Below are 27,073 nucleotides of genomic sequence, written 5' to 3'. Positions count from 1 at the left end.
GAAGACGCCGAGCCCAAGAGCCCGCAAGACAAGGACAGCAGCGCCGGCGACGCCGGAGCCCGTCAAGGAGCCCGTCAAGGACAAGAAGGACAAGAAGGAGAAGGAAAAGAAGGTGAAGGAAAAGACGCCAGAGCCCAAGACGCCCGACACCAAGAGCAAGGACAAGAAGCACAAGGAGAAGGCGCCTGTCGTCGAGGACGTCAAGTCCAAGGCTCCCAAGACCGAGGCCTCACCCAAGACCGCCACCCTGGAGCGACAGTCGACCCCCGTGGGCGAGAACATCATCAAGGTCAAGATCATTCGCAAGGTGATCGGGCCCGACGGCAAAGAGACGGTCACGGAGGAGAAGCGGGAGGAGCCCATGCCTGCCGCCCTGATCGACCCCGCCCGCCCTCGTGTCATCAAGAGGACGATTTACATCGTGGTGAGACCGGACGGCCAGGAAGAAGTGACTCAGGAGGACGTGGACGAACACCCGGAGGGCGGCAAGCCGTCCATCTTCTCGCGTCTCAGGAAAATCATCCGAAAGGTCATCATCGGTCCTGACGGCAAGGAGCAAGTCACCGAGGAGGAAGCCCACTTCCCCGAGCTGTACGTGACCCAAGACGACCTGAAGAAGCGTCCGGACGAGTGGGTGCGTCGTGTCAAGCTGATCCGACGCGTTCAACTGCCCGACGGCTCCGAGCAGACCACGGAGGAGGACGCCGAGGAGCCCGAGGACGCTATGCCCAAGGGCGCCAAGAAGAAGGTCACCAAGCTGGTGTACGTCATCGTGCTTCCAGACGGCAAAGAGCAGGTCGTGGAAACCGATCTCGACGAGACCAAGCCAGGCAAGTTCCGGGTCATCCGACGTGTGGTGCGCACCATCACGGTCAAGGACGGCAAGAGGCAGGTGCTGGACGAGAAGGTGGAAGAGCCCCAGCAGGACGAAAAGCCCTCGGCGCTGGACAAAATCATCAGCGCCGTGTCGATCGCCTTCGCGCCCAAGGAGGCCAAGCCCGAGGAGGTGAGGCCAGACCTGCGACCACCCACAGCTGACTTTATCCAGGTCGAAAGGTCCTTCTGGGACGAACGGCCGGACCCCAAGATCACCGTGGCAGCGGCAGCGCCGGCGACGCCGGAGCCCGTCAAGGAGCCCGTCAAGGACAAGAAGGACAAGAAGGAGAAGGAAAAGAAGGTGAAGGAAAAGACGCCAGAGCCCAAGACGCCCGACACCAAGAGCAAGGACAAGAAGCACAAGGAGAAGGCGCCTGTCGTCGAGGACGTCAAGTCCAAGGCTCCCAAGACCGAGGCCTCACCCAAGACCGCCACCCTGGAGCGACAGTCGACCCCCGTGGGCGAGAACATCATCAAGGTCAAGATCATTCGCAAGGTGATCGGGCCCGACGGCAAAGAGACGGTCACGGAGGAGAAGCGGGAGGAGCCCATGCCTGCCGCCCTGATCGACCCCGCCCGCCCTCGTGTCATCAAGAGGACGATTTACATCGTGGTGAGACCGGACGGCCAGGAAGAAGTGACTCAGGAGGACGTGGACGAACACCCGGAGGGCGGCAAGCCGTCCATCTTCTCGCGTCTCAGGAAAATCATCCGAAAGGTCATCATCGGTCCTGACGGCAAGGAGCAAGTCACCGAGGAGGAAGCCCACTTCCCCGAGCTGTACGTGACCCAAGACGACCTGAAGAAGCGTCCGGACGAGTGGGTGCGTCGTGTCAAGCTGATCCGACGCGTTCAACTGCCCGACGGCTCCGAGCAGACCACGGAGGAGGACGCCGAGGAGCCCGAGGACGCTATGCCCAAGGGCGCCAAGAAGAAGGTCACCAAGCTGGTGTACGTCATCGTGCTTCCAGACGGCAAAGAGCAGGTCGTGGAAACCGATCTCGACGAGACCAAGCCAGGCAAGTTCCGGGTCATCCGACGTGTGGTGCGCACCATCACGGTCAAGGACGGCAAGAGGCAGGTGCTGGACGAGAAGGTGGAAGAGCCCCAGCAGGACGAAAAGCCCTCGGCGCTGGACAAAATCATCAGCGCCGTGTCGATCGCCTTCGCGCCCAAGGAGGCCAAGCCCGAGGAGGTGAGGCCAGACCTGCGACCACCCACAGCTGACTTTATCCAGGTCGAAAGGTCCTTCTGGGACGAACGGCCGGACCCCAAGATCACCGTGGCAGCGGCAGCGCCGGCGACGCCGGAGCCCGTCAAGGAGCCCGTCAAGGACAAGAAGGACAAGAAGGAGAAGGAAAAGAAGGTGAAGGAAAAGACGCCAGAGCCCAAGACGCCCGACACCAAGAGCAAGGACAAGAAGCACAAGGAGAAGGCGCCTGTCGTCGAGGACGTCAAGTCCAAGGCTCCCAAGACCGAGGCCTCACCCAAGACCGCCACCCTGGAGCGACAGTCGACCCCCGTGGGCGAGAACATCATCAAGGTCAAGATCATTCGCAAGGTGATCGGGCCCGACGGCAAAGAGACGGTCACGGAGGAGAAGCGGGAGGAGCCCATGCCTGCCGCCCTGATCGACCCCGCCCGCCCTCGTGTCATCAAGAGGACGATTTACATCGTGGTGAGACCGGACGGCCAGGAAGAAGTGACTCAGGAGGACGTGGACGAACACCCGGAGGGCGGCAAGCCGTCCATCTTCTCGCGTCTCAGGAAAATCATCCGAAAGGTCATCATCGGTCCTGACGGCAAGGAGCAAGTCACCGAGGAGGAAGCCCACTTCCCCGAGCTGTACGTGACCCAAGACGACCTGAAGAAGCGTCCGGACGAGTGGGTGCGTCGTGTCAAGCTGATCCGACGCGTTCAACTGCCCGACGGCTCCGAGCAGACCACGGAGGAGGACGCCGAGGAGCCCGAGGACGCTATGCCCAAGGGCGCCAAGAAGAAGGTCACCAAGCTGGTGTACGTCATCGTGCTTCCAGACGGCAAAGAGCAGGTCGTGGAAACCGATCTCGACGAGACCAAGCCAGGCAAGTTCCGGGTCATCCGACGTGTGGTGCGCACCATCACGGTCAAGGACGGCAAGAGGCAGGTGCTGGACGAGAAGGTGGAAGAGCCCCAGCAGGACGAAAAGCCCTCGGCGCTGGACAAAATCATCAGCGCCGTGTCGATCGCCTTCGCGCCCAAGGAGGCCAAGCCCGAGGAGGTGAGGCCAGACCTGCGACCACCCACAGCTGACTTTATCCAGGTCGAAAGGTCCTTCTGGGACGAACGGCCGGACCCCAAGATCACCGTGGCAGCGGCAGCGCCGGCGACGCCGGAGCCCGTCAAGGAGCCCGTCAAGGACAAGAAGGACAAGAAGGAGAAGGAAAAGAAGGTGAAGGAAAAGACGCCAGAGCCCAAGACGCCCGACACCAAGAGCAAGGACAAGAAGCACAAGGAGAAGGCGCCTGTCGTCGAGGACGTCAAGTCCAAGGCTCCCAAGACCGAGGCTCACCCAAGACCGCCACCCTGGAGCGACAGTCGACCCCCGTGGGCGAGAACATCATCAAGGTCAAGATCATTCGCAAGGTGATCGGGCCCGACGGCAAAGAGACGGTCACGGAGGAGAAGCGGGAGGAGCCCATGCCTGCCGCCCTGATCGACCCCGCCCGCCCTCGTGTCATCAAGAGGACGATTTACATCGTGGTGAGACCGGACGGCCAGGAAGAAGTGACTCAGGAGGACGTGGACGAACACCCGGAGGGCGGCAAGCCGTCCATCTTCTCGCGTCTCAGGAAAATCATCCGAAAGGTCATCATCGGTCCTGACGGCAAGGAGCAAGTCACCGAGGAGGAAGCCCACTTCCCCGAGCTGTACGTGACCCAAGACGACCTGAAGAAGCGTCCGGACGAGTGGGTGCGTCGTGTCAAGCTGATCCGACGCGTTCAACTGCCCGACGGCTCCGAGCAGACCACGGAGGAGGACGCCGAGGAGCCCGAGGACGCTATGCCCAAGGGCGCCAAGAAGAAGGTCACCAAGCTGGTGTACGTCATCGTGCTTCCAGACGGCAAAGAGCAGGTCGTGGAAACCGATCTCGACGAGACCAAGCCAGGCAAGTTCCGGGTCATCCGACGTGTGGTGCGCACCATCACGGTCAAGGACGGCAAGAGGCAGGTGCTGGACGAGAAGGTGGAAGAGCCCCAGCAGGACGAAAAGCCCTCGGCGCTGGACAAAATCATCAGGGCTCTTCCCTCTGTATTTACTTTTACCATCGGCCCTTCACCTGATATGTCGGGCCCTTCTTCCAGTCAGGGTATTTTGTCTCATCCTTCGGATCACAAGGTACGGCACAGTAATTCTTTTCACGTATGTGGCTGTGGTTGTGATTGTTGTGTGTCATAGGTTTTTGCGGTGGTGACACACGGGCCTCTTTACTTACGAATGTTTGTTGGTTTTGCATGCTTCCGCGTTGGTAAGGTTTTGATTTGGGCTTTGCTGGCAGTGCTTGTATTTTTTTAATAACGCCTTGCATGCATTGGTTTTGTCAGAAGTAAATTACAATTTTAGCTCAGTTTTTTCGCTTCCTATTCCTGGCCTTTGGAACTTGTGTGCATCTGTTCGCATATTTTTTTGCACGACTTATATTAAGTGCTCGCCTTGTGATTTCATAATTTTTTTACGTGGAGACTAATCCTTTTAAGGACACTCTTGACTTGTTTTTTGAACTTAATATTTTTGAATTTTTGTTAACAATTTCTTTTTTGGATGGCTCATTTGCTTAGAGTTATTTCCTGTCATGTTTTTATGTCGTTTTACAATTTTCTTTGTGTACTGCTTTCAGGTGGGTGGAGAAGTTGCAGCGTCCCTCTCGTCTCCGTCAACTAAAGTTATAATGAGGAAAGTTAGAGTTATAACGAAACGAATCGACAATCATGGCTCGGTTCTGGAATCCATCGAAGACAGAGAAGAGCCTGAAGTTGTTACTTTAGATGAGTTCTCCGACGAAAGGTTGAGGCAGGCTAGAAAGATCACGGTCATTATCATCCATCCAGATGGAAGTGAAGATGTGTCAGAGGAGTACGTTGACGAGGGCGATGAATCACTTGGCGATTCGGATAGAAAGTCTTCACTGAATCGCTTGTTTCAAAAAACAAGGAAAATATTTCACAAAGCCCGGAGCCCTGACGCTGCTCTGGTTGAGAAAGAGGTTCCTGTTGATGCCGATCAGAACAAGGATGATGCTTCAACTCAAGTATTGGTTACGAATACGGTAAAAAGTATCAGGCGCATTGTAAAACGTGTGAGTATTGTCGATGGTAAAGAAGTTGAGATCGAAGAAGTACTTGACGAGGCCGACACTACTGATGGTCATGAGGGAGCAAGTACTATCTTGGATCAGACTGAAACTATGCTTTCAGGCCAAAGACCACTTGTTCAACCGTATGGTGTAGATCCTCCTGCTACTGATCTAGAAGATGGCTTAGTACTCTCGCGCCTTGCGAAAACGATACCTCTTCGCAAGGTTTCAGGCGATGACGGAACTAATCTGAATGTGTTTAGTTATGAGGGACTTTTAGGCGCAACTGTTATTTATGTGGTTGTGGATGAAATTGTTCCGTCAGTGGATACTGGGCGTATTATTAAAATGAGACGAGTGACCAAGACAGTGATTACGCCTGATGGGAAGGAATCTTTTGAGGAACATGAGGATGAACCGATTGACGTTACTGCTGAAGCCAAGTCCTTGTTGTGGTCTCGTAAAACAACTCGCCTTACGATTGCCCCTGATGGCACGCGTCATGTTACTGAAGAAGTAGAAAGACCTTCAATGCCAGATAAAAGCGATGTTGAAAATCCCAAAATGCTGACAACGAGCAGAAAAACTGTGCAAAAAGTCGTTGCTCCCGATGGACAGGAACATGTGTATGAGAAAACTTTTGAAACTCCGGAAATAGGCACAATATCAGCTACCCTTGTGACTCCTGTGTCCTTAGGGAACATCAAAGACCAAGCTAGTAAAGCTTTGCATCAGACATCTCAAGACTTTGTTAATGCTGAACGGCTTAATCACACTGAATCTGGATCAAGTCCAAAAACTAAGAGCTCAGATGCACCCTCAACCACACTCGTTACTCGGCTTGTGAAGTATGTTCGAAAACACATCGGTCTTGATGGAAAGGAAAGTATTTCGGAGGAGACAAGAGAAGAAGATATTGAAGTACCCAGAGGAGAAAAGGAAAGCAAGTATCGCCGAACGAAAATAGTAACTATTATTATTGATCCTAGTGGAAAAGAACACGTGACAGAGCTATACAAGGATGAACCAGAAACGCCCACCCCCTGTTCGTCACCCTCTCAGAAAACTCCTGTTAAAACGATATCTGTCGCTACCTCTCCGCTGAATCCGGATCCATCTGTAACTAAACCATCCTTGAAAACAGTTGAAGTTTCATTAAGACTGCAAGAGAACTCTGGGCAGAAAATCCTTGCGCCACAAATCAAATCATCTGTTACTTTGGAGAAGTCGGGTGCCAACCCAACTCTTGAACTAACCAAGCAGTGGAGCACAATTGATATACCAAGTACCGAGGTGTCAGAAGTGATTATTCCTGCGGATGAGAGTGAATCTCTAAAAGATATATCAATTTCTTCGTCTTTGGTCGAATCTACTGACATATTAGTACCTGATGACACAATTTCAGTCGATTCACCTCAACCGACTGAAGATATTTTGCCTAAAGACCCAACCACGCCACTGTCTGACGTTGATAGCAAAACAAAGACCTTGGAACATGGATATGAGCCAGATGACACGACAATGGATGAATTTTCATTATCTGACGATGTGCGTCACAAAGGTAAAAAGAAGACTAAGAAGAGGCAAAAGCTACCAGTAAATTGGTCTGATGCTGAGACCAATGTTCCTAAATCCAGTCCAGCAACTATTTCAGTTGGGGGTAGTATTGTCTCCGACGAAGGTGCTAAGGCAGGCGTTCAAACTGCAGCGGAAGTTGTCGTCGAGTCTCCTAGGAGTACTGCTAACACTCTCATTTCATCTCCAGACGACCTAGTTCGTGTTGTAGAAGAAAACGTCGTTTCAAGGCCCGCGAGTGCCGAAGCTGGTGTCCTACTTGCTGGTCAGGTAGCAATGTCAGTGCCTGTGCTGGAACGAGTTCCCACTCAGGAAGAGGGGGCTCAAACTACAGGGACAATGCGTCCTGAAACTACAACGGAAGATCTTTCAGTGCAGACCGTAGAAGAACCCACTCAAGAAGAATCTGTTCAAACATCTCCCCGTCATACTGAAGAGAGCCCTCAAAAGATTGCAGCTGAGCTTCTTGAGGAGGGTACTCAAACAACGTCTCCCCAACTGCCCGAGTTACAATCAGCCCATTCCCAGACTGTCACTCAAGAGACGAAAGACGATGGCATTCAGACTATTTCTCCGGAACCGGTACAGAGACCATCGACGGCAGAGTTGTCGATGCAGACAGACACGACCAAACAATCTGAAAGTGGTGCTCAAACTTCCAAGCCAACAAGTCCACTACAAGAAGTGCAGCATGTGACGACCGATCATGCTTCTGTACAAACACCTGTTCCGACAACAGATGATCAAAGTGTCCAAACAAAATCGGCAGAACCCGTTGCTGAAACTGGCGTTCAGGCCATTTGTGCTACAAGCGAGACATCCCAGCAGACAACTACACCAGACTCGAGTTTCAAGAAAACCGATCTGTCGAATGCAGGAATCCAAACTTCACCTGTTCCTATGAACTCAGACGATGAGCACACTTCATCAGCAAGCTCAGACCAGCCATTCGAAGTGAGTGTCAAAACATCCGTAACGTTTGCACCTGGAACAGACAGTTTCACTGTGTCTGATATATCCTTGCGAAAAGAGGATATCGACAAGATGAAGCGGCCAAAGGGCAAGAGAGGACCGGACGGAAAAATGATGGGGCATGGGAAGGGAAGTGAAGGGGTAGTTCACACTAATGTTGCGGTTGATCCACTTGGTAGAGTTGTCACAACTGTTGAGCTCAGCGCCGACCCAAAAACCATGACAGAGAGGTTCCTTGAAGGAGAAAGGCCCCAAGAGCAAGTGAAAGGTCTTGGATCGCCTGTGCTGCCCGTGTCTGCTATCAATCAGCTGGAAGGGAAGTTGTTGCGCTTGAAAGCTGGAACACAACACCCGACAAGGCGCCCCAATGTTCTTTATCTGGCTGCGCTTCAGGACAGCAGCTCGCTAGACCCCGACGGGGAAGAAAAGCGCGTCAAGCAGCTTGAAAAAGAACTGCATTCCCGCGGAAGCAACGGCGAGCAGATTGGGCAGTCGGGCGTGGCAGTGATTGAAGCCATCGCCAGCTGGCTGGAGACTATTCAGTACAGAATAATGGTCTTGCAAGAAACACACAGCAAGGAGGGCCCCAGTGCCGAAAGGATACAAGAACTAGGGAAACTGCGCTCTATGACGAAGCGTGCTCAAAACACAGTGCAAAATACTGCCAAGCAATTGGGGACTCATCGTGAACAGTTCGATCCGAGCCTGGCTTCTTTGACTGAGCAAGGGTCAGTCGTCGAGAGTCTTGCGAAAAGCGTCATGAAACAACAACAGAGAGACCTCGCCAGATGGGAGGAGTTCCTGAACGCCGTGAACGTCGCCTCTGTCATCGCTCAGGAATCGCGAGGCCAAGTGGACGGCATCCTGTCATCGGACACCCCCACCAGGGAGCTCATAGACATCCTGGACCAAGTGGAAGCGACGAATAGGAGCAACATGGCGAAGATCACCACCCTGCTCAATGACGCTCACGGTCTCTTGCGAGACTTTCCCGGACACGCCCTACCTCCTGAGATCTACTCTCTGCAAGATTCGGTGCGGCTGCTCGGCCGCGACATCACCGAGAACAGGGAGCACCTGGAGCAGCGCATCTCTTTGGCCGCAGAGTACGAAGCGACGCTCGGCGAACTGGAGCAAATCACGGACGTGGCCGAGGCCCTCGTGACCTCGCCGATAGTCGTCTCCGATTTGCACCAACTTCAAGAAGAGGTTCGTGTTATGCAGACAAAAGTCTCCGTTCCGTGCTGTGCCAAAGGCCTCATTAATGATTTCATTTACTTTCCAGATGCAGAAACACCGAAAGTTCTTTGTGAATCTGAGCCACTGCCGAAGCCTGCTGGAGTCACTGGAAGGCTCCCTCGACCCGGAGACCAGGACTAGCCATGCCGCCCTGCACGGCCGGCTGCACGCGCGTGCCACCAGCATCCTGGACGCGGCCGCGTCGCGCTCCCAGCAGATGGCGCTGGCCGCCAGCAGATGGACGCTGCTAGATGCGGGGGTCCGCGAGGAGAAGAAGTGGCTGCAAGTAGCTCGGCAGCGCCTTCCGGACCTCAACTCCGTCACCTGCAACGACTACGACCAGTACATCTCCCTCCATCAAGTACGTTCATTAAAATTCTTCCTCGCAAATGGCTTTTTTCAAACATGTTTAAAACTACTTTTTTGGTCTTGATTTGCAGTCCCTGCAGTCCGACGTGGCTCTGCACCACGCTAGGATTCTCCACCTGACCAACACGGCCCACACGCTCCAGACCATGGTGAGCTGCCCCGCGCTGGAGAACAACTACGACGAGCAGCTGGAGACGGTGCTGGCGCTGCGCGACGAGGTCGGCGACAACCTGCAGCGCCTGCAGGCCTTCCGGGAGGCGTGGAAGGCTTACGAAGCGCTCACCGACCGGCTTGGATTCTGGCTGGCGGAGGTGGAGATGGACCTCACCGACATGGAGGCGAAGGCCCCGACCGAGAACATGCGCCGCTACTGGGTGAGTACATTATGGGAACACTTTTAGACTGCCCGGGCAATGACTGTTTCGTGTTTATTCATATTGGCTTTCTCTGTGTTTCAGGAGCTCAAGGCCCAGCAGGAGGTCCACGGCCAGGTGCGCACGGAGGCCAACGCCCAGCTGGAGACGGCCCTGAGGGTCATCCCCGTCTCGGACGAGATGAGCCGCCGCGGCGAACACTCCACCCTGGACGAACGCTGGCGCCGCGTCGTGGCGCGCGTCGACGCCATCCAGGCCGTGCTCACGTCCAACCTGCAGGCCAACGACGTGCCCGTCGCCAACAAGCTGCACCTGCTGGAGAAGGAGCTGCAGCAGCTCGGCGCCGCCTTCAAGGACATGAACGGCGTGCTCAAGACGCAGGAGGAGCTGAGCCTCTACGTGGAGCGCCTCCAGGTGGGCGTTGTCGTTGTTGATGTTGTTGCTGGTTTTACTTGTTGGGCGTCTGACTGATTCGTGCGCTGTGCAGGTGATGCGCCATCGCACCATCCACATCCAGGAGGACCTGAGCCGCCTGGGTCTGCTGCCCACCGCCGAGAGCGACCGCGTGGGGGCACTGCTGTCCAGCGCCAAGGTGCTGGAGAACGTGCTCTCGGAGGAGCTGGAGAACGCCGCGGCGCTGCGCGACACGCTGCAGTCCCTGGACAGCGGCCTGACCGCCGTGTCGCGCGAACACCAGCGCGACGAGGACACGCTGCGCTGCTGCGCCGCCAGCGAGGGCGAGGACAGCGAGGTGGTGCAGAAGGCCATCCTGGAGTGCGAGGTACGTCGTGGAGCAGCGCGAGGTGCGCGGTCTCCGCTTGCCGCTCGCACCGTGCTTGACGTTCTGCGTGCTGTTGCAGGGCGTGGGCCGTGACCTGGAGGACCAGTGGCAGGACCTGATGGCGCTGCGGCAAGTGCTGCACACGCTGCCGGCCGGCCTGCGCGTGTCCGTGTCCCCCGGCCACCTGGAGCGACGCATCTCGGCCAGCCAGGACGCGCACGCCGGCCTGGAGGCGCGCTGCCAGGCCCTGCGCGGGCTGCTCGCCACGCGCCTCAAGCTCTGGCAGACCTTCGAGGAGCGCCTGGAGGCCGTGCGCTCGTCCGTGCAGGAGGCCGACTACATGGTGGAGCTGCTCTCGGTCGGCACCGCGCTCGACCTGGACCGGCTGGTGACGGCCACGGAGAGACTGGAGGTGAGCTATCCGCCAACACGCCGCGCAAGGCTCGCAGCGGCGGTGCCCGCGCCGCGCGAGTAGGCAACCCATCCGACGGCGCGGACCAACGGGCCGCCGCGCGGGTAGACAACCCATCCGACACCACCGGACGCGAAGAAGTCCCCTTCCTTTCCCAGAGTCGCGCGCGATTTCCTTCTATTTCAATTTTGGGGCGAGGGAGTGAGAAAGACGGCCGGAGACAGACAGGCGTGGCCGACACGACACCCCGACACCCGACACGCAGACAGAGAGACAGAGCGTGCCGCTGCGAGGTTCCGTTTTGGCAGTCTTGGTTTTGCGGCGGCAAGGTTACGGCGGCCTGCGTGACGCGGGCCGCGGTCTGCCTGCCAGCCTGCCCCGCCTAGGCTAATCAAGCGTTCATGTCGGCGGTAATCCAATTCCCTGGCCCGGCCGCCCCGCCCTCCCCCCATTTTTCACGCCTCCCCGCCGTCGGCGTTTGCCGCATTGCCGGACGACGCGAGGTGCGACTTGTTCACCACGCACTTCCCCCTGACCAGCGCGGTGCTCACCGCCCCGCGGGTGGTGTTCGAGTGTGTCACCCAGGACGCCCGCCGCCGCCCTGCCCCCTCCCCGCGGGCTTACTCGCGGTCCCGCGACCGCCTGGCGGGCCGGGCCGTGCCCCGCGAAGGCCTCAGTCAGTGGCAACCCGACTGCCGCGCTTGCCGCCGCGCTGACGCAGAGCGCCCAGTGCCGCGCTGGTGGCGGTGCGGACGCGAACGCGAGCGTGTGGACGGACACGGCGAGGAACACGACGAAGCGACGTCGCAGTGACATGGTGGCCGCGTGCCGTGGCGTGAATGCCTCCAGAGGTGTGTGCGCGTTTGTGTGTGTGTGAGTGAGTGGGAATGGACACTCGGGTAGTTTCCGCCGAGCTTTGCCCGGAGCAGTGCGCGTTGGTGACACGCGTGCGCGGTCACGCTGGTCCTGGCGTGCTGGCCGTCGGCTGGCCGTGCTCGCGGTGGAGTCGCCCGACGGCGCCCCGCGTCCATTTGAATTGGGTCAGCGCTTTCCGCCGAGCCTCGAGAGCGCCCTGCCCCGCCCCGCCCTGCCGCCGCGGCCCTGGCCGAAGGCCGAAGGCGTGCCGACGGCGAAATGCAAACATGCGAGTGGCCGAGAGCGCGTTGCGTTTTTGATTCGGTTCCAATTCGAGCGTGACCGAGAGCCGCGCCGCGCGTGAGGCGCGTCAAGTGTGTGGTGTCAGTGAGTGCCGATGATTTGGCCCGCGAATGATTGCGAGGGGCGGCAGGAAGGTGGGCGGCGACCCTGCAGGATGTTCTTGGCGCGGCACGGCCAGGCCGGCAGGCCCAGTGCAGCAGCTAGAGGGCCCCAGCCGGCGAGACTGGCTGCCCAACTCGTTATCAACCGCCAAGTTATCGCTCGAAACTGTACCGCACCAGGGCAGGGGGGATCAAACCAAGGCTGCTCGCGTGTGTGTCTGTGTGTGTGTGTCGGTGCGACGGGGTCATGGTTGCCGCCATAGTGGACGACAGTGTGTGGAGCCGGCGGTTTGGTTGTAGTAGGGGCGTAGCGATGTCTCCCCCTCCTCCTGGGTGACGCGTGGGCTGCGTGTGACCGGGTCGTGACACGATGTCACGTCGCGCAGCACAACAACAACAACGTTGACAGCACGACACAGCGCCCTGATTGGAGACGTTCATCGAGGGCGTAACCGCAGGTGCCGTCGTCGCGTCGCGTCGCGTTCCGCGAGGCGGCGGTCGCGGTGCCTCGCGCGGCGCGTGGCGCGGTGTTTGCAGAGTTGCACTAAAGGCGCAGCCGCAGCTGGTTGCGTACAGCCGAGCCGAAAAAAGGGGCGAGAGAGAAGGAAAGCAGAGAGCTTTTTCGGAGCGCGACAGCCGCTTCCCGCCGCGCCGCGCCTCGCCTTATCGGCGTGGTCCTGATAAGGACGTGCTGCACGGCCTGCAGGGCCTGCAGGGCGACGGTGACGGGGTGCGCGTCCACGCCGAGCGTCGCAGACAACAGCCAGGGGAAATTCCGTATTTCGGCGCCGATGGGGTGGGGGCGGACGCCTGGGTGTCTGGCCTGCCTCGCCTGCCCGGCAGCGCGGGTGTGGTTTGGTCCAGCAGGCTCCGCAGTCCGAACAGCGGCGCCGCGGTGTTCGCGCGTGTGTTGTCCGTCATGTCGCTCTGCTCCGTGATAGGCGCCCTGCGCTCCACCCAGGTACAGGATGCCCATTCGCGCGGGGTTCGTTCGCCGTCGGGATGGCTTGGAGAGTTTCATAGTCTAGATGCTTTGGATGAAACGTTGCGGGGTGGCTGCCGTTTGTTGACTGTCTTCCTTGTTGCAGGCGGTGCGCGCGTCCCTGTCGGAGCGCGGGGACTTGGTGGGCTCGCTGGCGCTGGCCGCGGAGCCGCTGCGCGCCGTGTGCTGCCCTGAGGTGGCGGCCCGCGTGGACGCGGCGGTCCGCGAGGCCGGCGACGCGTACGACGGCGCGCAGGAACAGGTGGCGCTGCTCACGGAGCGCTACGAGCGCGTCGTCACCCTCTGGAAGCGGTACCGCGACGCGGCCGACCAGCTGCGCGACTTCACCGACCACCTGCAGCTGCCGCCCGCCAACCTGCCCCCCGAGGAGCTGGCCCGCGCCGTCCAGGTGAGTGAGCTCCCCGTCGCACAGTGGGCCAGAAGGCCAGTAGCGACTCTGGAGCAAAACGCGTCTGGACTACTGCAGGTCCGTCAGTAGAAAATTTTCTGCTCTTCGCTCGTCCAACCAACGTGGTCGCGGTGCTAAATGAGGGCGTGCTTGTTTACGACCGCGCGGTGCAGATGTAGCGCCATCGAGCCCTGCGCCCTTCACTGCCCTCGCTGTCAGCGAGTCTATAACGCTCTCCGATGTAAACACGTCGCTCTGTCTCTCTCGCACCGCTCGCATCCCTACGGAGCGCCTCGTGAGCGCGAGAGAGGCAGAGCGCGCTGCTCTGATCCGGGCGCGCCGTGGCGCCCGCAAGAGTTGGTGCAGGCAGCAGCTCCGCAGAGTGCAGCGCCTACACCGCGCTTGCTTTCGATCCCTTTAAATAGACGATCCCCCACCACTCCGCCGGACTCCGCGCACACCGTGCTCGGTGCGCGATCGGCTTATCGCCCGGAGAGAAAAAACACAGAAGGAAGTACTGGCGGCACACAGTGGCCGATCAGTGAATGAGTGTGTGTGTGGATGGGGTGGGGGCTGAGTCGGCCGGCCTGCTGCCTTGGGCCCTGGGCCCGGTAATACAATGCAAGTGTGTGTTCGGCCGGCTGGGCCCCGAGGAAGGCGTGGACGCCCCTGGCGGCAGGAAAGCGCTTGGCGACGGCGATCCGCGTCCGACGCGACGACGACGACGGCCCGACGGTCCGAGTCAACAACAGCACGACTCCGCTTACTTTTCGGCGGTGTGGGGCATGGACCTGGCGCGGGAGCTGGTTAACACGAATGTTGTCACGGATGCCGTGCCTTGTCGCCTGGGCATGGCGAGGCGTGCACCGTGCACCCACCGCGTCCGTTTAGCGCTCCGCTGTGCTCCGCGGTGCCCCGCTGCAGTCCGCGTGCGTGTGGGGCTGTGGGGCCCGGCCGGGCCTCCTCGGGGCCACGCTGCGGGACTGGGTCGCGGTGTCGTGCCTGTCGTGCCTGCAAGCAGTATATGCAAATCCCGGCAGCAGGTGGACGGACAGAGTTTTCAACTCAGTGGTACGTTCATTCATTTCCATTGGAGCTCTCGGCCTGCTGGCCCACTGCGCGGCGTTGGCGTTCCCCTGGGAAAAGCAAAGTCGCGGCCGTAGGCGATAAGAGGTAATAAAGTGGTGCATGGCGGCATGGCGCACATGGCTTAGTGTGGCGATGACGGGCTGGCCGGGGTCGCCGTGGTCGGCGCGGCCGCGGAGACATTGACGCGCCGCTCTGTTTGGGACCGCGCCCCAGTTGCGATTCAGCAGCGAGGAGGCTCGCTCGTTTCGCGTTGCCTTTCTTCGTTCCCGGCCGGGTGGGCGTCGTGGCACTGCGTCGTGGCCCCGTGCAGTGCAGGTGCGCGTCGTCCGGGAAGCGCGACCGGGCGGAAAAGGCGATGTTCGTTTCCGCCGTGCTGCACAGTGGGCCAGAAGACCTGTGGCGGCCGAAAGTCTCGACGCTTTTTCAACTCCAGGTCGCTAAATGGGTCTAGAATTTCGGCCGCCTCCACCGGTCCCCTGGCCCACTGCGCGCTGTCAGTCACCAGTCCAGCCGAAAAACAACAACTGTTTCTGCTGCAGGTGACGGAGGAGGCGGTGGCGGCCAAACAGCAGCGCCTGGAGGAGCTGCGCGCGCTGGCCGCCGAGATCAGCGAGTCGCTGGGCGTGCCCAACCTAGCCCAGTCCGCCAATGGCGGCAATGGCGGCAATGGCGCCGCCCCGGCCGGCCCGGGCTGGAGCAGCGCCGCCGTGCTGCCCCTGGACGCCGAGCTGGCCGCGCTGGACCGGCGCCTGGCCGCCGTGCGCGACTCCATCCAGTCGCTGGACAAGGTGGCCGACAGCAAGCAGCGCGCCGACAAGCAGCTCAGCGACACGCGCGCCTTCCTGGGCACCGTGCACAAGGTGAGTGTCTTCTTCGCCCCGTCAACACCAGAGGGCCAAAACTCTACTCGCGTTTTGAGCTCCAGAGTCGCTAAATGGGACGCGAACCGATCGTGTGGCCCCGCCAATGGAATGCTCTCCAAGTGAGGAATCCATTGGTGGGGTCACACGTTCGGTTCGAGTCCTTTTTAGCGACTCTGGAGCTCAAAACGCGTCTAGAGTTTTGGCCGCCTGCACAAGTCTTCAACTCTGGAGTGGTTCTGTATCCGCTGTATCGCACTGACCTGGCCCGACCTTGAAAAGCAAGCCGGGGGCACTGTGATTGCAGTAGTACGATAAATGTCGCGGCATTTCGGCTGATTCCACTCGGCGTGTCGTCGCTCTGTCTCTCTCGCACCCGAACGGGACGCCTCATGAGCGCGAGAGAGACAGAGCGACGAGCGCTGTGTGGAATCAGTCCCTCTGTGTGGCGCTCTGCCCTCGTTTTGGCGCGAAAGGGGGCGGACGCACTGTACACGACTAGGCCCCGCGTATTTGTGAGTGTGTGTGTGTTGTGTTCCGAGGCCGGAAACAGGAAATTGAGCGAGGAGGATACGCTGGCCTGCCTACTCACCCCTGCGCCACGACGCCCTCCACTGTTTACCTGTCTTCCCGCGCGTCTCGGTCTCGGCTGGCGGCAGCCGCCTGGGTGCTAGGCAACCCCCTGCGCGCCGCTGCGTCGCGTCGCCGAGCGTTGCCTACCCGCCAGGCTGACAGTTACCATTACCACTACGGGCCTGACCTCAACTGCTCGTTGGTCGCCGGGGCCGCAGCCGAGACCGGAAGTCATTGCTCGGCAGAGGCAGGGAATGGGACAAGTTGAAGGCCCGGCGCCGCGCCCGCGCCTCAGACTCGCGGGTCGCCGACTTCACGTCGCGGTTCATGGACGCCCTCCGCCGATTTTTGGCGGTTCGGCGACGAGGGTCGCCGTTCGCTCACACGGCGTCTTGGCGTGTGGGGCGCACAACTTCGGCGATCGGGAGGTCGTAAACCCTGCTCAGCGCACTGCGGAATCATTCCGAGCGGTCGCTCTGTCTCTCTCGCACCCCTGCGGAGCGCACCGTAAGTGCGAGAGAGACGGAACCATCCCGCCGCGTGACGTGTGCAGCACGTGTGTGACACGGGCAGGCCGTTGGCAGGCCGTTGGCAGGGCGGTCGCGGGGCGTGGACGCAATCACAACAAACTCCGTGTGCGCGGGGGCACGTGTTGCCGGAGGTTGAGGTTCGTCGGCCAGGGCGGCCAGGGCGGCCGGGGCTCGTGGCGGGTGGCAGAGGGGGCGCGCTTTCCGGGAGTTCCCGGGCCGCGGGGCCTTTAGTAGGTCATAAACAGAGGGTCGCGGAACGGCACGGAAAGTTGGAGGGCGGAGGGCGCTGGAGGGGGTGCTGCAGACGGCACCTCGAGGTGCGAGGCGCGCGAGGCGCGAGGGAAAAAGTTTTGGCGCGCTTTGCGGCGCGCTGCTTTGCGGTGAGTGGCGTGCGTGCTGATTGTTTGTGCGAGGCGCATTGTGACCCCGCGGGGGGTGGGGGTGGGGCACTACCCTCGCACAACCTCCTTTGCGCTGCCTGCGGGCCTGCCGGGCTGGCTGGCAGTGCCCTTGCCGCGGCCCAACCCTTTTTCTTCAAGTCGCGAGCGAGAAGCACGCAAAATCCGCTAAGCTGAAACTTTGGTTATTTAGATTGCAGTGATACCGAAGTGGGTGGGGTGGCGCTGCGAGGTGTTGTGCTTGAGGCCCACGGCCTCGGGGATTCCCAGGCAGGGGCGGGAAACGGAAAGGGGAGGGGATACGGTGTAGCAGTGAAGCAGCGCGGGGTTTCTTTCATTATTGTGCCCTCCAAATCCTTTATTTGAACTCGGTTCTGTCCTGGCGAGGCTCCCCTGTTGTTCATGCGCCCTCTGTCTGTCTGTCCGCAGGATGTGTCGGCGACGCCCCGCACCAGCGAGAGCGACGCCGAGGCCGGCGAGCGGCTGGTGGCTCTGCGGGAGCACCTGCTGCAGCTCGGCGCCACGGAGGGCCATCTACAGGCACTGCGTGACGACGCCGTCGAGCTGACGCCCCACACGCCGCCGGCCACCCCCGACCCCACCCGGGAGACATCCGTCGTCGAGATCCTGGAGGTGCGTCCGGGACCATCCCACAGTGGGCTAGAAGACCTGCGGAGACGCGTTTTCGAGCTCCAGAGTAGTTGCTGAATTGGGCTCGAACGAAAAGTGTGACCCCACCAATGGATTCCTCGTTCGGAGAGCAATCCATTGGTGGGGTCACACGATCGGTTTGAGTCCCGTTTAGCGACTCTGGAGCTCGGAGCTCTAAACGCGTGTACAGTGTTGGCCGCCTCCACTGGCTCTCTGGTCCCCTGAGCACTGTGCATCCCGTCAACACGGTGCACTTTTGTTTTAAACTGCCTCGCCTAACGTGGTTGTCGCGTTGCAGCTATGGCAGCAGGTGTTCCGCGACACGTTCCTGCAGTACCGCAGCCTGTCGGCGCGCCTGGTGCGCTCCGAGGACGGCGTGGCGGCGCTGCGGCTGTGGCAGGAGTACCTGCTCAACCTGCAGGCCTTCCTGTCGGCCGGCCTGCCCGGCGACTACGACGCGCTCACGCAGCACCAGCACCAGTGCGAGGTGCACGAGAACCTGCTGACGAGTCAGGCGTCCGTGCTGCTGGCCGGGCCGACGCTGGACCGCAGCGACCCGGCCGTGCAGCGGCAGCTGGAGCCGCTCAACGCGCTGCACAACGAGACCCTGCAGCGCATCGGGGAGCGCAACGCGGCCGTGCGGCGCCGCCTGGACCTGTGGGCGTCGTACCGCGCCGCGCAGTCCGCGCTGCTGCACTGGCTGCAGGCCATGGAGCGCGAGCGTGGCCGCCTGCAGCTGCGCTACATCTCGCTGCGACGGCTGCCGCAGCTGGCGCAGCGCATCGGCGAGCTGCTGGACAAGCTGCCGACCGGCGAGAAGCAGGCCGGCGACCTGGCCGCGCTGCAGGGCCGCCTGCTGGCGGGCTGCGACGAGGCGCTGGCCACCTCGGTGCGCATGGAGTACGCCGCGGCGCAGCAGCGCATCGGCAACCTGCGCGCCGGCCTCGAGACCTGGCGAGACTTCCTGCTCAAGCTGCAGGCCCTGGCCAACGACTTCGACGTCCGCGCGGCGGCCGCGGACAAGGAGCTGGCCGACGTGGGCCGCGCTCTGGACGCGCTGGACGCGCCCAACGCCCCGCGCCGTGACGCCGTCGCCAGCCTGGCCGTCGTGCGCGGCCTGCAACAACGCCTGGACGACGCCGTCGCCGACCTGGAGAGGCTGGGCGTGAGCGAGGAGAAGCTCAAGGAGGCCGTCAGCCCCACCGACCTGAAGGCCGCGGCGCAGCGCGTGCGGCTGCTGTGGCAGCGCCACGCCGACCTGGAGCACCGCCTGCGCTCGCGGGCGCACGCCCTGCAGGAGGCGGACAGCGAGCGGCTGCGCTACGTGGCTCGCGCCGACCGCTTCCTGCGCTGGGCGGCCGAGCAGACAGCGCGGCTGGAGCGCCTGGACAAGCCCGGAGGACATCTGGAGGCTGACCTGGACCTGACCGGCGCGGAGGCACTGCGTCGCCTGGAGGCGGGCGTCAGCGGCGACGTCGAGCTGAAGCGGCGGGAGGCGGACTGGCTGATGGCCGCCACCCCCGGCCTGGCCCCCGGCGCCGCGCCCGCCCCCGCCACCGACCCCCACCAGAAGCAGGTGGAGGAGGCCCGCAAGCGCGTGCGGACGGCCTGGACGCGCGTCACCACCCTGCTGCGCGCGCGCACCGACAAGCTGCACAGCGTCATCGACACCGCGGCGCAGCTGCAGAAGCGGCTGGACGAGCTGCGCGCGCGGCTCTTCGCGCTGGAGAAGCAGCTCAAGACACCCCTGGAGCTGGACGCGCCCACGCAGAAGGCCGTCAACAAGCGCCTCAAGGAGCACGAGGAGCTGCAGCGACGCATCGAGCACGAGGCCAAGGAGTTCGGCGAGGTGAACCAGCTGTGCGACGTGGTGCGCGGCGACTGCGATGCCAGCACCGCCGCCAGCGTCGCCAAGAGCATGGAGTCCGTCGAGGCCAGGTAAGTCGGGAGTTGTTAATTTCTCCTACCTAAATGTTCGCCTACCTGTCTATTTCGCCTACCTATATTTCGCCTACCTAATAAAAATATTGAATAAAAATATTCAATAAAATATTGCCATTTTTCGCCTACCTATAGTTCGCTTACCTAATAAAAAAATTAAATAAAAATATTCAACAAAAAAACGAAAAAATCGGCGGCGAAAAGTGGCAATACGAAAGTCTCTAGGAGACCCGCCGATCAGCTTCGGTGTTCTTATGGGAACCGGGCCTTCATCCGACGCTCCCTGCCGCGCAATTCGACAGATTAGTGGGTTCGTATTAGGCTGGCCCACCCGAAGTGCGCGCGGTTTCTGTGGTACAGTGAGAGTCCAGATTCAGAGGCCTTACCTCAGAGGGGTCACATTGGGTATTTGAACCCGCGACCCCGAGTGCCGAGTCTAGTCAACTCCTCTACCCTGACCGCTCAGCCACCGAACCAGCTTGTCGGCGGTGATGTCGCAACTCCTCTTGAGCTGCCGTTCGAGAAATCTGGTCCCGAAAAAATGGTACTTTGAGCGGTCTCGAACCCGGGACCTGCTGCTTCCCACATCATGCTTTTAACCACTGAGCCACCGGGACGCCATGGCACCTGGCCTGCCTGCGCTGGCACTCAATCTTCTCTGGATATACCTCCCCAAGCAATTGGTCGCCGAAAAAATTGTGTAAACTACCGGTCCCGAACCCGGGACCTGCCGCTTCCCGCATCATGCTCTTAACCACTGAGCCACCGGGACGCCATGGCACCCGCCCTGCCAGCGCCCGTACCCAATCTTCTCTGGATATACCTCCGCAAGCAAGTGGTCGCCGAAAAAATTGTTTAAACTACCGGCCCCGAACCCGGGACCTGCCGCTTCCCACAACGTGCTCTTAACCACTGAGCTACCGGAGGATCATGGCACACGCACTGCCAGCCCTGGTACTCAATCCTCTCCGGATGGACCTCGTCAAGAAGTCGGTTGCCTCTGCCGAAAAATATGCTTATGGTGCTAGTCTCGAACCCGAGACCTGCCAGTCAGGAACGCAGCACTCTAACCACTGCGCTACCAAATTGCTATGCACAGCGCTCACCCCATCGCCGAAGTTATAATTTGTCCAGCATCAAGGGAGATGGGTGGCTATTCAAGTTTGGCGCTAGGTAATAGCGGGCATAGCAACCCGGTAGCGCAGTGGTTAGAGTGCTGCGTTCCTGACTGCCAGGTCTCGGGTTCGCGACTAGCAACACGAGTATATTTTTCGGCAGAGGCAACCGACTTCTTGACGAGGTCTATCCGGAGAGGATTGAGTACCAGGGCGGGCAGGGCGGGCACCATGACCCTCCGGTAGCTCAGTGGTTAAGAGCACGTTGTGGGAAGCGGCAGGTCCCGGGTTCGGGGCCGGTAGTTTAAACAATTTTTTCGGCGACCACTTGCTTGCGGAGGTATATCCAGAGAAGATTGGGTACGGGCGCTGGCAGGGCGGGTGCCATGGCGTCCCGGTGGCTCAGTGGTTAAGAGCATGATGCGGGAAGCGGCAGGTCCCGGGTTCGGGACCGGTAGTATACACAATTTTTTCGGCGACCAATTGCTTGGGGAGGTATGTCAAGAGAAGATTGGGTACCAGCGCAGGCAGACCGGGTGCCATGGCGTCCCGGTGGCTCAGTGGTTAAAAGCATGATGTGGGAAGCAACAGGTCCCGGGTTCGAGACCGCTCAAAGTACCATTTTTTCGGGACCAGATTTCTCGAACGGCAGCTCAAGAGGAGTTGCGACATCGCCGCTGACAAGCTGGTTCGGTGGCTGAGCGGTCAGGGTAGAGGAGTTGACTAGACTCGGCACTCGGGGTCGCGGGTTCAAATACCCAATGTGACCCCTCTGAGGTAAGGCCTCTGAATCTGGACTCTCACTGTACCACAGAAACCGCGCGCACTTCGGGTGGGCCAGCCTAATACGAACCCACTAATCTGTCGAATTGCGCGGCAGGGAGCGTCGGATGAAGGCCCGGTTCCCATAAGAACACCGAAGCTGATCGGCGGGTCTCCTAGAGACTTTCGTATTGCCACTTTTTGCCGCCGATTTTTTCGTTTTTTTGTTGAATATTTTTATTTAATTTTTTTATTAGGTAGGCGAACTATAGGTAGGCGAAAAATGGCAATATTTTATTGAATATTTTTATTAGGCAGGCGAAATATAGGTAGGCGAAATAGACAGGTAGGTGAACATTTAGGTAGGAGAAATGATCTAGACTCGGTAAGTCCCCGTTCCTTCCGGCGCCCAGCAAAATGATTTGTGCGGCCGCGACATCACTCGTCCTATTGTCCACAGGTGGAAGAGCGTGTGCGCGCTGTCGACGGACCGCAAGCGGACCATCCAGGACCTGTGGAAGCTGCTGCAGGAGCTGATGGAGCTGTGCGCCAACCAGCGCAAGTGGCTGGCGGGCGCGGAGAAGACGGTGCGCGAGGTGCGCGACGCCGCGGCCGGCCCCGTGTCGCGCCGCGACCTGCCCAAGCTGGTGCAGCGGCTGGACGGCGTGCTGCGCGAGGTGGAGGGCCGCCGCAACAGCCTCAACGTCGTGGAGACCACGTACAGCCGGCTGTCCCGCGAGCTGGCCAACTGCCCGTCGCTGCTGGGCGAGTCGCGCGGCCTGGCCGAGCGCTGGGGCGCCGTCGGCCCCGCGGCCCAGGACCTGCGGCACTCGCTGCTCACGCTGGCCGAGTCCCACGACAAGTTCGAGGCCGCCCACAAGGAGGCCGTGCTCGTGCTCACGCAGATCGACGCGCGGCTCTCGCAGCTCCAGCTGCAGGAGCCGGCGCGCAGGGACCCCCGGCAGCTGCAGGTGAGGACGGCGTCGTCTGTGGGGAGTCTCCGTGGCGAGCAGGGCGACGATGCTGACTGGCTGTGCTTGCAGGCGCTGACGCGAGACCTGGAGAGCCGCAGCGCGCTACTGACCACGGCCGACCAACTGGGCCTGGAACTGATGCGCGCCGCGCCGCCCGCCGAGGTGGAGCGGCTGCAGGCGCTCGTGGACGAGTACCAGGGCCTCTGGAAGGACGTGGCGCAGCGCCTGGAGCAGCTCAGCCGGCAGGTGGACCAGGGCGTGCAGGTGACGACGCTGCGCTTCGAGACGGAGGCCGCCGTCCAGGTGGACACGCTGCCCAAGCGGCTGACGGCGCGCGACGGCTACCTCCACGAGCTGCAGGGCGCGCTGCGCGAGCTGCGCGGCTCCACGGACCGCCTGGAGGACCTGCTCGTCGACCAGCACGGCCAGGCGCAGGCCGGCGACACCTCGCTGGCGTCCTCGCGCGCCCTGGGCAAGGCCACGGCGGCCTGCGAGGCCTCCCACGAGCTGGTGCGCCACCTGCACTCGCTGCTGGTGCAGCAGTGCGGCATGACGCCCGACCAGGCCCTGGCCGAGGAGGTCCGCGTCCTGGAGGAGCGCTTCCACGCCCTGCGCGACCGGGCCCGCCTCCGGGAGAGAGAGATCCGCGACCTCAGGTGAGCCACCGCCTGGCCACCGCGCCATGCTCTGCCATGCCGCATCCCTCCAACGCTTGGAGAATGGCTCCTTCGCTCGCTCAGAGAGCAGGTTGCAGATTCTATGATCTGGTGATGAGTTTCCCTTTTGCCTTGGTGTTGGAACTTGAAAACTATAGTATAGCATGTTTGAGAAAAGAATTAGTGGTTGCTGATTATTTTTTTTTGTTTGAACGGAGTTGAGGTGTGACTGCTATTAACATGAATCATGCCCTAGATATCTAACAAAATCTTTTTTCTCCCTCTTCCCTCTTTCCTACAGGTCCTCTTATATCAGAGACTACGCTTTAAATTGTTCTCAGTGAGTGCATCTAACAAAATACTTTTACTGCCTTCATTTTAACTGCGCTTCTTTCGAATTTTCTCAATTCTTTGCTCCGCGAATTTTTTTTTAAATGAATTCTCTTGTCTGGAACTACTCCCCGTCTGTCATTTTAAAATGTGCTCAAATTTCCATTGTTTTTCATTTTCAGTGGCAAGCTTACTTGCCCTCTTTGCTCAAGACGAAATTGGCAACAACTCGACAATGATCTATGGCGACTGGAGAAGTGGCTGGAGCATGCAGAAGGAGAGCAATCGCTCCAAGTCACGCCGCCAACCAGCATCGAACAACTGGAAGACATCATACAGGAGCAGAGAGTAAGTACATCCGAAGTACATCACATTTCAGCAGAAATTTCTCATGACACTTGTCTGTTGATTTATTACAAATTCAACCCGGAAACATCATTAATAACAATATTCCGTCTTCAGGAGTTCCTCTTGAACCTGGACAGCCACCGCTCCATCGTCAAGTCACTCAACATCGTGGGCGTGCACCTTGCCGACCACACCGACGACGAAGACCGTGCCCGCGAACTGCGGGCCAGGCTGGCGAGCGCCAACACCCGCTGGGAAGCAGTGTGCCGAGCAGCTGCTGTCTGGCAGACAAGACTTCAGTCCGCCCTCATGGAGGTAGTAAAGCAGAATCAGTCGGACATTCCCTTTTATACTTTGTAAACACTTCACCATTACACTGTTATTAAACCATTCGTATTTCTACGTCCACAGAATGATGAATTCCATGCTATCCTTGAAGAACAGACGAGATGGCTAATCACTACAGAAGAAAATATACAGAGCACTGAACCAGTTGATGTCACCGAAGATCTGTCAGTGATTGAGACAAAATATCTGAAATTCAGGGTAAGATTTACTGACAAAAAAAATGGTCTTTGCCAACCCGTCCATTATCTCCTTCATTACACTTACCCATTCTGCAGGACCTGCATGCTGAACTGGAACGGTACGAGCCCAGAGTCATGTCCCTGCAAGAGGCTGCCGACAGCCTTCTGCGACACACCGATGCCCCTGCGGGGTCTGGCTCCACTCTGCAAAGGCTTACAGATCTGCGCCTGAGACTTCAGTCCTTACGAAGGCTAACCGCGCTGTACTGCGTCAAGCTGGGCGCTGTCCTGGGCCGCTCTCCCGACGAGTTGGTCGGGTCCGCCCGGGTGGCGTCGCTGGCCAGTTTGAGTAGCGAGGTACGTACACGTTTGGTTTGGTGTTGCCATTGTTGTGTTGGTTTATTCAGTAATGGGTGCAAGTAAAAACAAAATTCAACTGTCCGCAAAATACGTTTAAGGCAAGGACGTCTATATGGCACAGAACACTTAGTGCTTCGTCCTCTAGCTAGACCGTGATAGTATTATTTTTAGCTAGCTTAAATTTGTTTTCGAACATAAATCCAAGTTATACGTTCTAGTTTTTTGATTAGAGGAATAGTCCGTCGTATTTTCCTCAGCCATATATTTTTAAGCCCTAATTTGAATGAATAAAAAAAATCAACTTTGAATTTAAATTTGTGTTCTTGCACCTAGAAAATTCACAGTATTGTGTATTGTTTTACCACCTTTCTTCCCCTAGCTCTGCACTCTGACAAATACCATTTTTACTGTGACTCATTATGCAGAATTACAAATTTATTTTGGAATGAGGACGGCAAAAGAAGTAAAAATTAAAAGAAAAATGGTTTTGTTATTTTTTTAATCTGTAGGAAGCATAGTGCACAGCATGGGGAAGCCCACTGTATGTGTAGAGCTTTTTTTGCTTACGTTATTTTTTGTCACCTTCCCACAGCTTTTGGACCAAGCCAGTGGAGGCCAGCTACACGCTTCATCACATTCCATCCAGGCAAAGTACGTTGATCAAAGTTTTCATTCTGACTGTTCTCAATGTTTAAAAAGTTGTCAAGTTGTACATCGGGATAGCCAGTGCACCAAATCTGTGCCCCACAGTGGGCCCGAAGACCGGTGGAGGTGGCCGAAATTCTAGACGTGTTTTGAGATCCAGAGAGCGACTCGAGAGGGACTCGAACAGAAAGTGTGACCCCTCCAATGGATTCCTCGTTCGGAGAGGTGGGGTCACACATTCGGTTCGAGTCCCCTTTAGCGACTGTGGAGCTCAAAACGCGCGTCCGGAATTTTGACCGCCCCCCACCCGTTTTCTGGCCCACTGTGCGCCCCTTTTGCCAGCCCCGCTGGCCAGCCGCCTAGCCTTCGCCTTGACTGACCCCACGCCTCCTTCTTCCCTTTTCCAGTGCTGACAGTGGCTCGGGCGGCGACGCCGTGGACACCCGAGTCCTGACTCGGGGCTACCGGTTCCTCGGCCGCGTGCTGAGGGCGTCGCTGCCCATCCAGGCCCTCATGCTGCTGCTGCTCGGCGTGGCCACCCTCATGCCCGCCGACCAAGACTACTCCTGCGTGCTCACCAACAACTTCGCGCGCAGCTTCGAGCCCATGCTGCGGTACCCCAACGGGCCGCCGCCCATCTAATGAGCCTGAGCAGCCGCATCCAAGTGCATGTGCCGATCGAGTTTCGGAGCGTGCCCTCGCCCATTTGAGCGGACGACATTGTGATACGCACATTCCTGGACCTTTTTTTTTTAACGTGACATTTGCAACGTGCTCGCTGTAACCAGTGTTCAATACCACTCGGAAAGAAGAGCACTAGTGTTTACCGCGAGAAATGTGAGATTTTATGCCACCAAATGGCTACCAATTATTTGTTTGAGGTAAACTGACTGTGAAAATTTTATTGAAGAGAGCTAAGAGCTCATTTAAGATACAACACTGTTTTTTATTGGGCTGTAAGAGTCAAACGGGTTTTCTGTTGGATCTGAAAAACCACAGATGTATATTTTGAAAAAAATCTTATTTTAATATTGGTAATTTTTAAGTGTAGTTTTAAGTCATTATTTTACCCTTCTTTATTTTATCTTTGTGAGCAGACCAACAGACATTTCTGTTAGGAATTTTTTTATAACAAAATGTTGTCTACTAAAGGGTCTTAGAAAAAAGGATGTGGAACACCTTTTTTCCAAAATCCTTTGTATAATTATTAAGTGTAAAAAGAAGCTTTCATTTGTGGAGGAGTGGAACACTCCACATATGCAACCGTCTTTTTTCTTGCTCTTTTTACTGCTCAGGAAGGGTTACAACCTTCTTTTCTTTTGCCATGAGGTTTTGTATCATTTTGAAATGTGGTTGATATTTTTAGCCAAAGTTATAGAGTGCTTCTTTAGAAAGCCAGCTTCTCATCTAACAAGCAAGACAAGTAATGATTAAGAAAGTGTTGACCTAACTAACTCTAAAACCGATTCGGCAAAAAAGCTGTATAATTTTGTAGATATAGAAAAGAAGTATGAATAAATTATTTATTTGTTTCAACGGATCTTCATTATTAAAATATTTGGCCCAAATTCGAGTATGTTCTCCTGGATCACTCTCTAATGACTTCTGACCTGATGTGGCAAACTCTTACAGGTAGGTATTTTAGTATGATTTCAGTCTGAGGTCGATGCGTATTGGACTTGATTAGAGTTGTCGTCGAGGGAAATAATAACAAAAGACCTGTACTTATTGTC

The 27,073-nt window shown here is 58.3% G+C and overlaps 2 protein-coding genes across 3 annotated transcripts in view; both read left to right on the top strand.

Annotated features, from left to right (window-relative positions):
* LOC117645652 (ERC protein 2-like) overlaps window positions 1-3,525 on the top strand; it is a 51,600-nt gene extending 48,075 nt beyond the window's left edge. For both annotated transcript variants that reach the window (XM_034385933.1, XM_034385932.1), the window contains exon 14: window positions 68-3,525. In XM_034385933.1, coding sequence (XP_034241824.1) covers window positions 68-3,505 — 3,438 coding nt within the window. In that variant the 3' untranslated portion in view covers window positions 3,506-3,525. The remainder of the gene's footprint in view (window positions 1-67) is intronic.
* LOC117646273 (nesprin-1-like) lies at window positions 3,427-26,876 on the top strand. The gene is made up of 21 exons (XM_034387113.1): window positions 3,427-4,254; window positions 4,754-8,965; window positions 9,042-9,356; window positions 9,436-9,738; window positions 9,823-10,152; window positions 10,226-10,519; window positions 10,599-10,931; window positions 13,279-13,581; window positions 15,210-15,334; window positions 15,380-15,530; window positions 17,461-17,664; window positions 17,981-19,620; window positions 21,961-22,471; window positions 22,544-23,130; window positions 23,432-23,470; window positions 23,643-23,808; window positions 23,923-24,123; window positions 24,220-24,354; window positions 24,432-24,692; window positions 25,288-25,346; window positions 25,748-26,876. The coding sequence occupies exons 1-21, from the start codon at window positions 3,556-3,558 to the stop codon at window positions 25,980-25,982; spliced, it is 11,103 nt and encodes a 3,700-aa protein (XP_034243004.1). The 5' UTR covers window positions 3,427-3,555; the 3' UTR covers window positions 25,983-26,876.
* The last annotated feature ends 197 nt before the right edge of the window (window positions 26,877-27,073 follow it).

Source organism: Thrips palmi, unplaced genomic scaffold (assembly GCF_012932325.1).
Source record: "Thrips palmi isolate BJ-2018 unplaced genomic scaffold, TpBJ-2018v1 HiC_scaffold_19, whole genome shotgun sequence".
NCBI lineage: Eukaryota > Metazoa > Arthropoda > Insecta > Thysanoptera > Thripidae > Thrips > Thrips palmi.
Note: the sequence above shows the minus strand (reverse complement) of the source record. Positions and strands in the feature narration are given on the sequence as shown.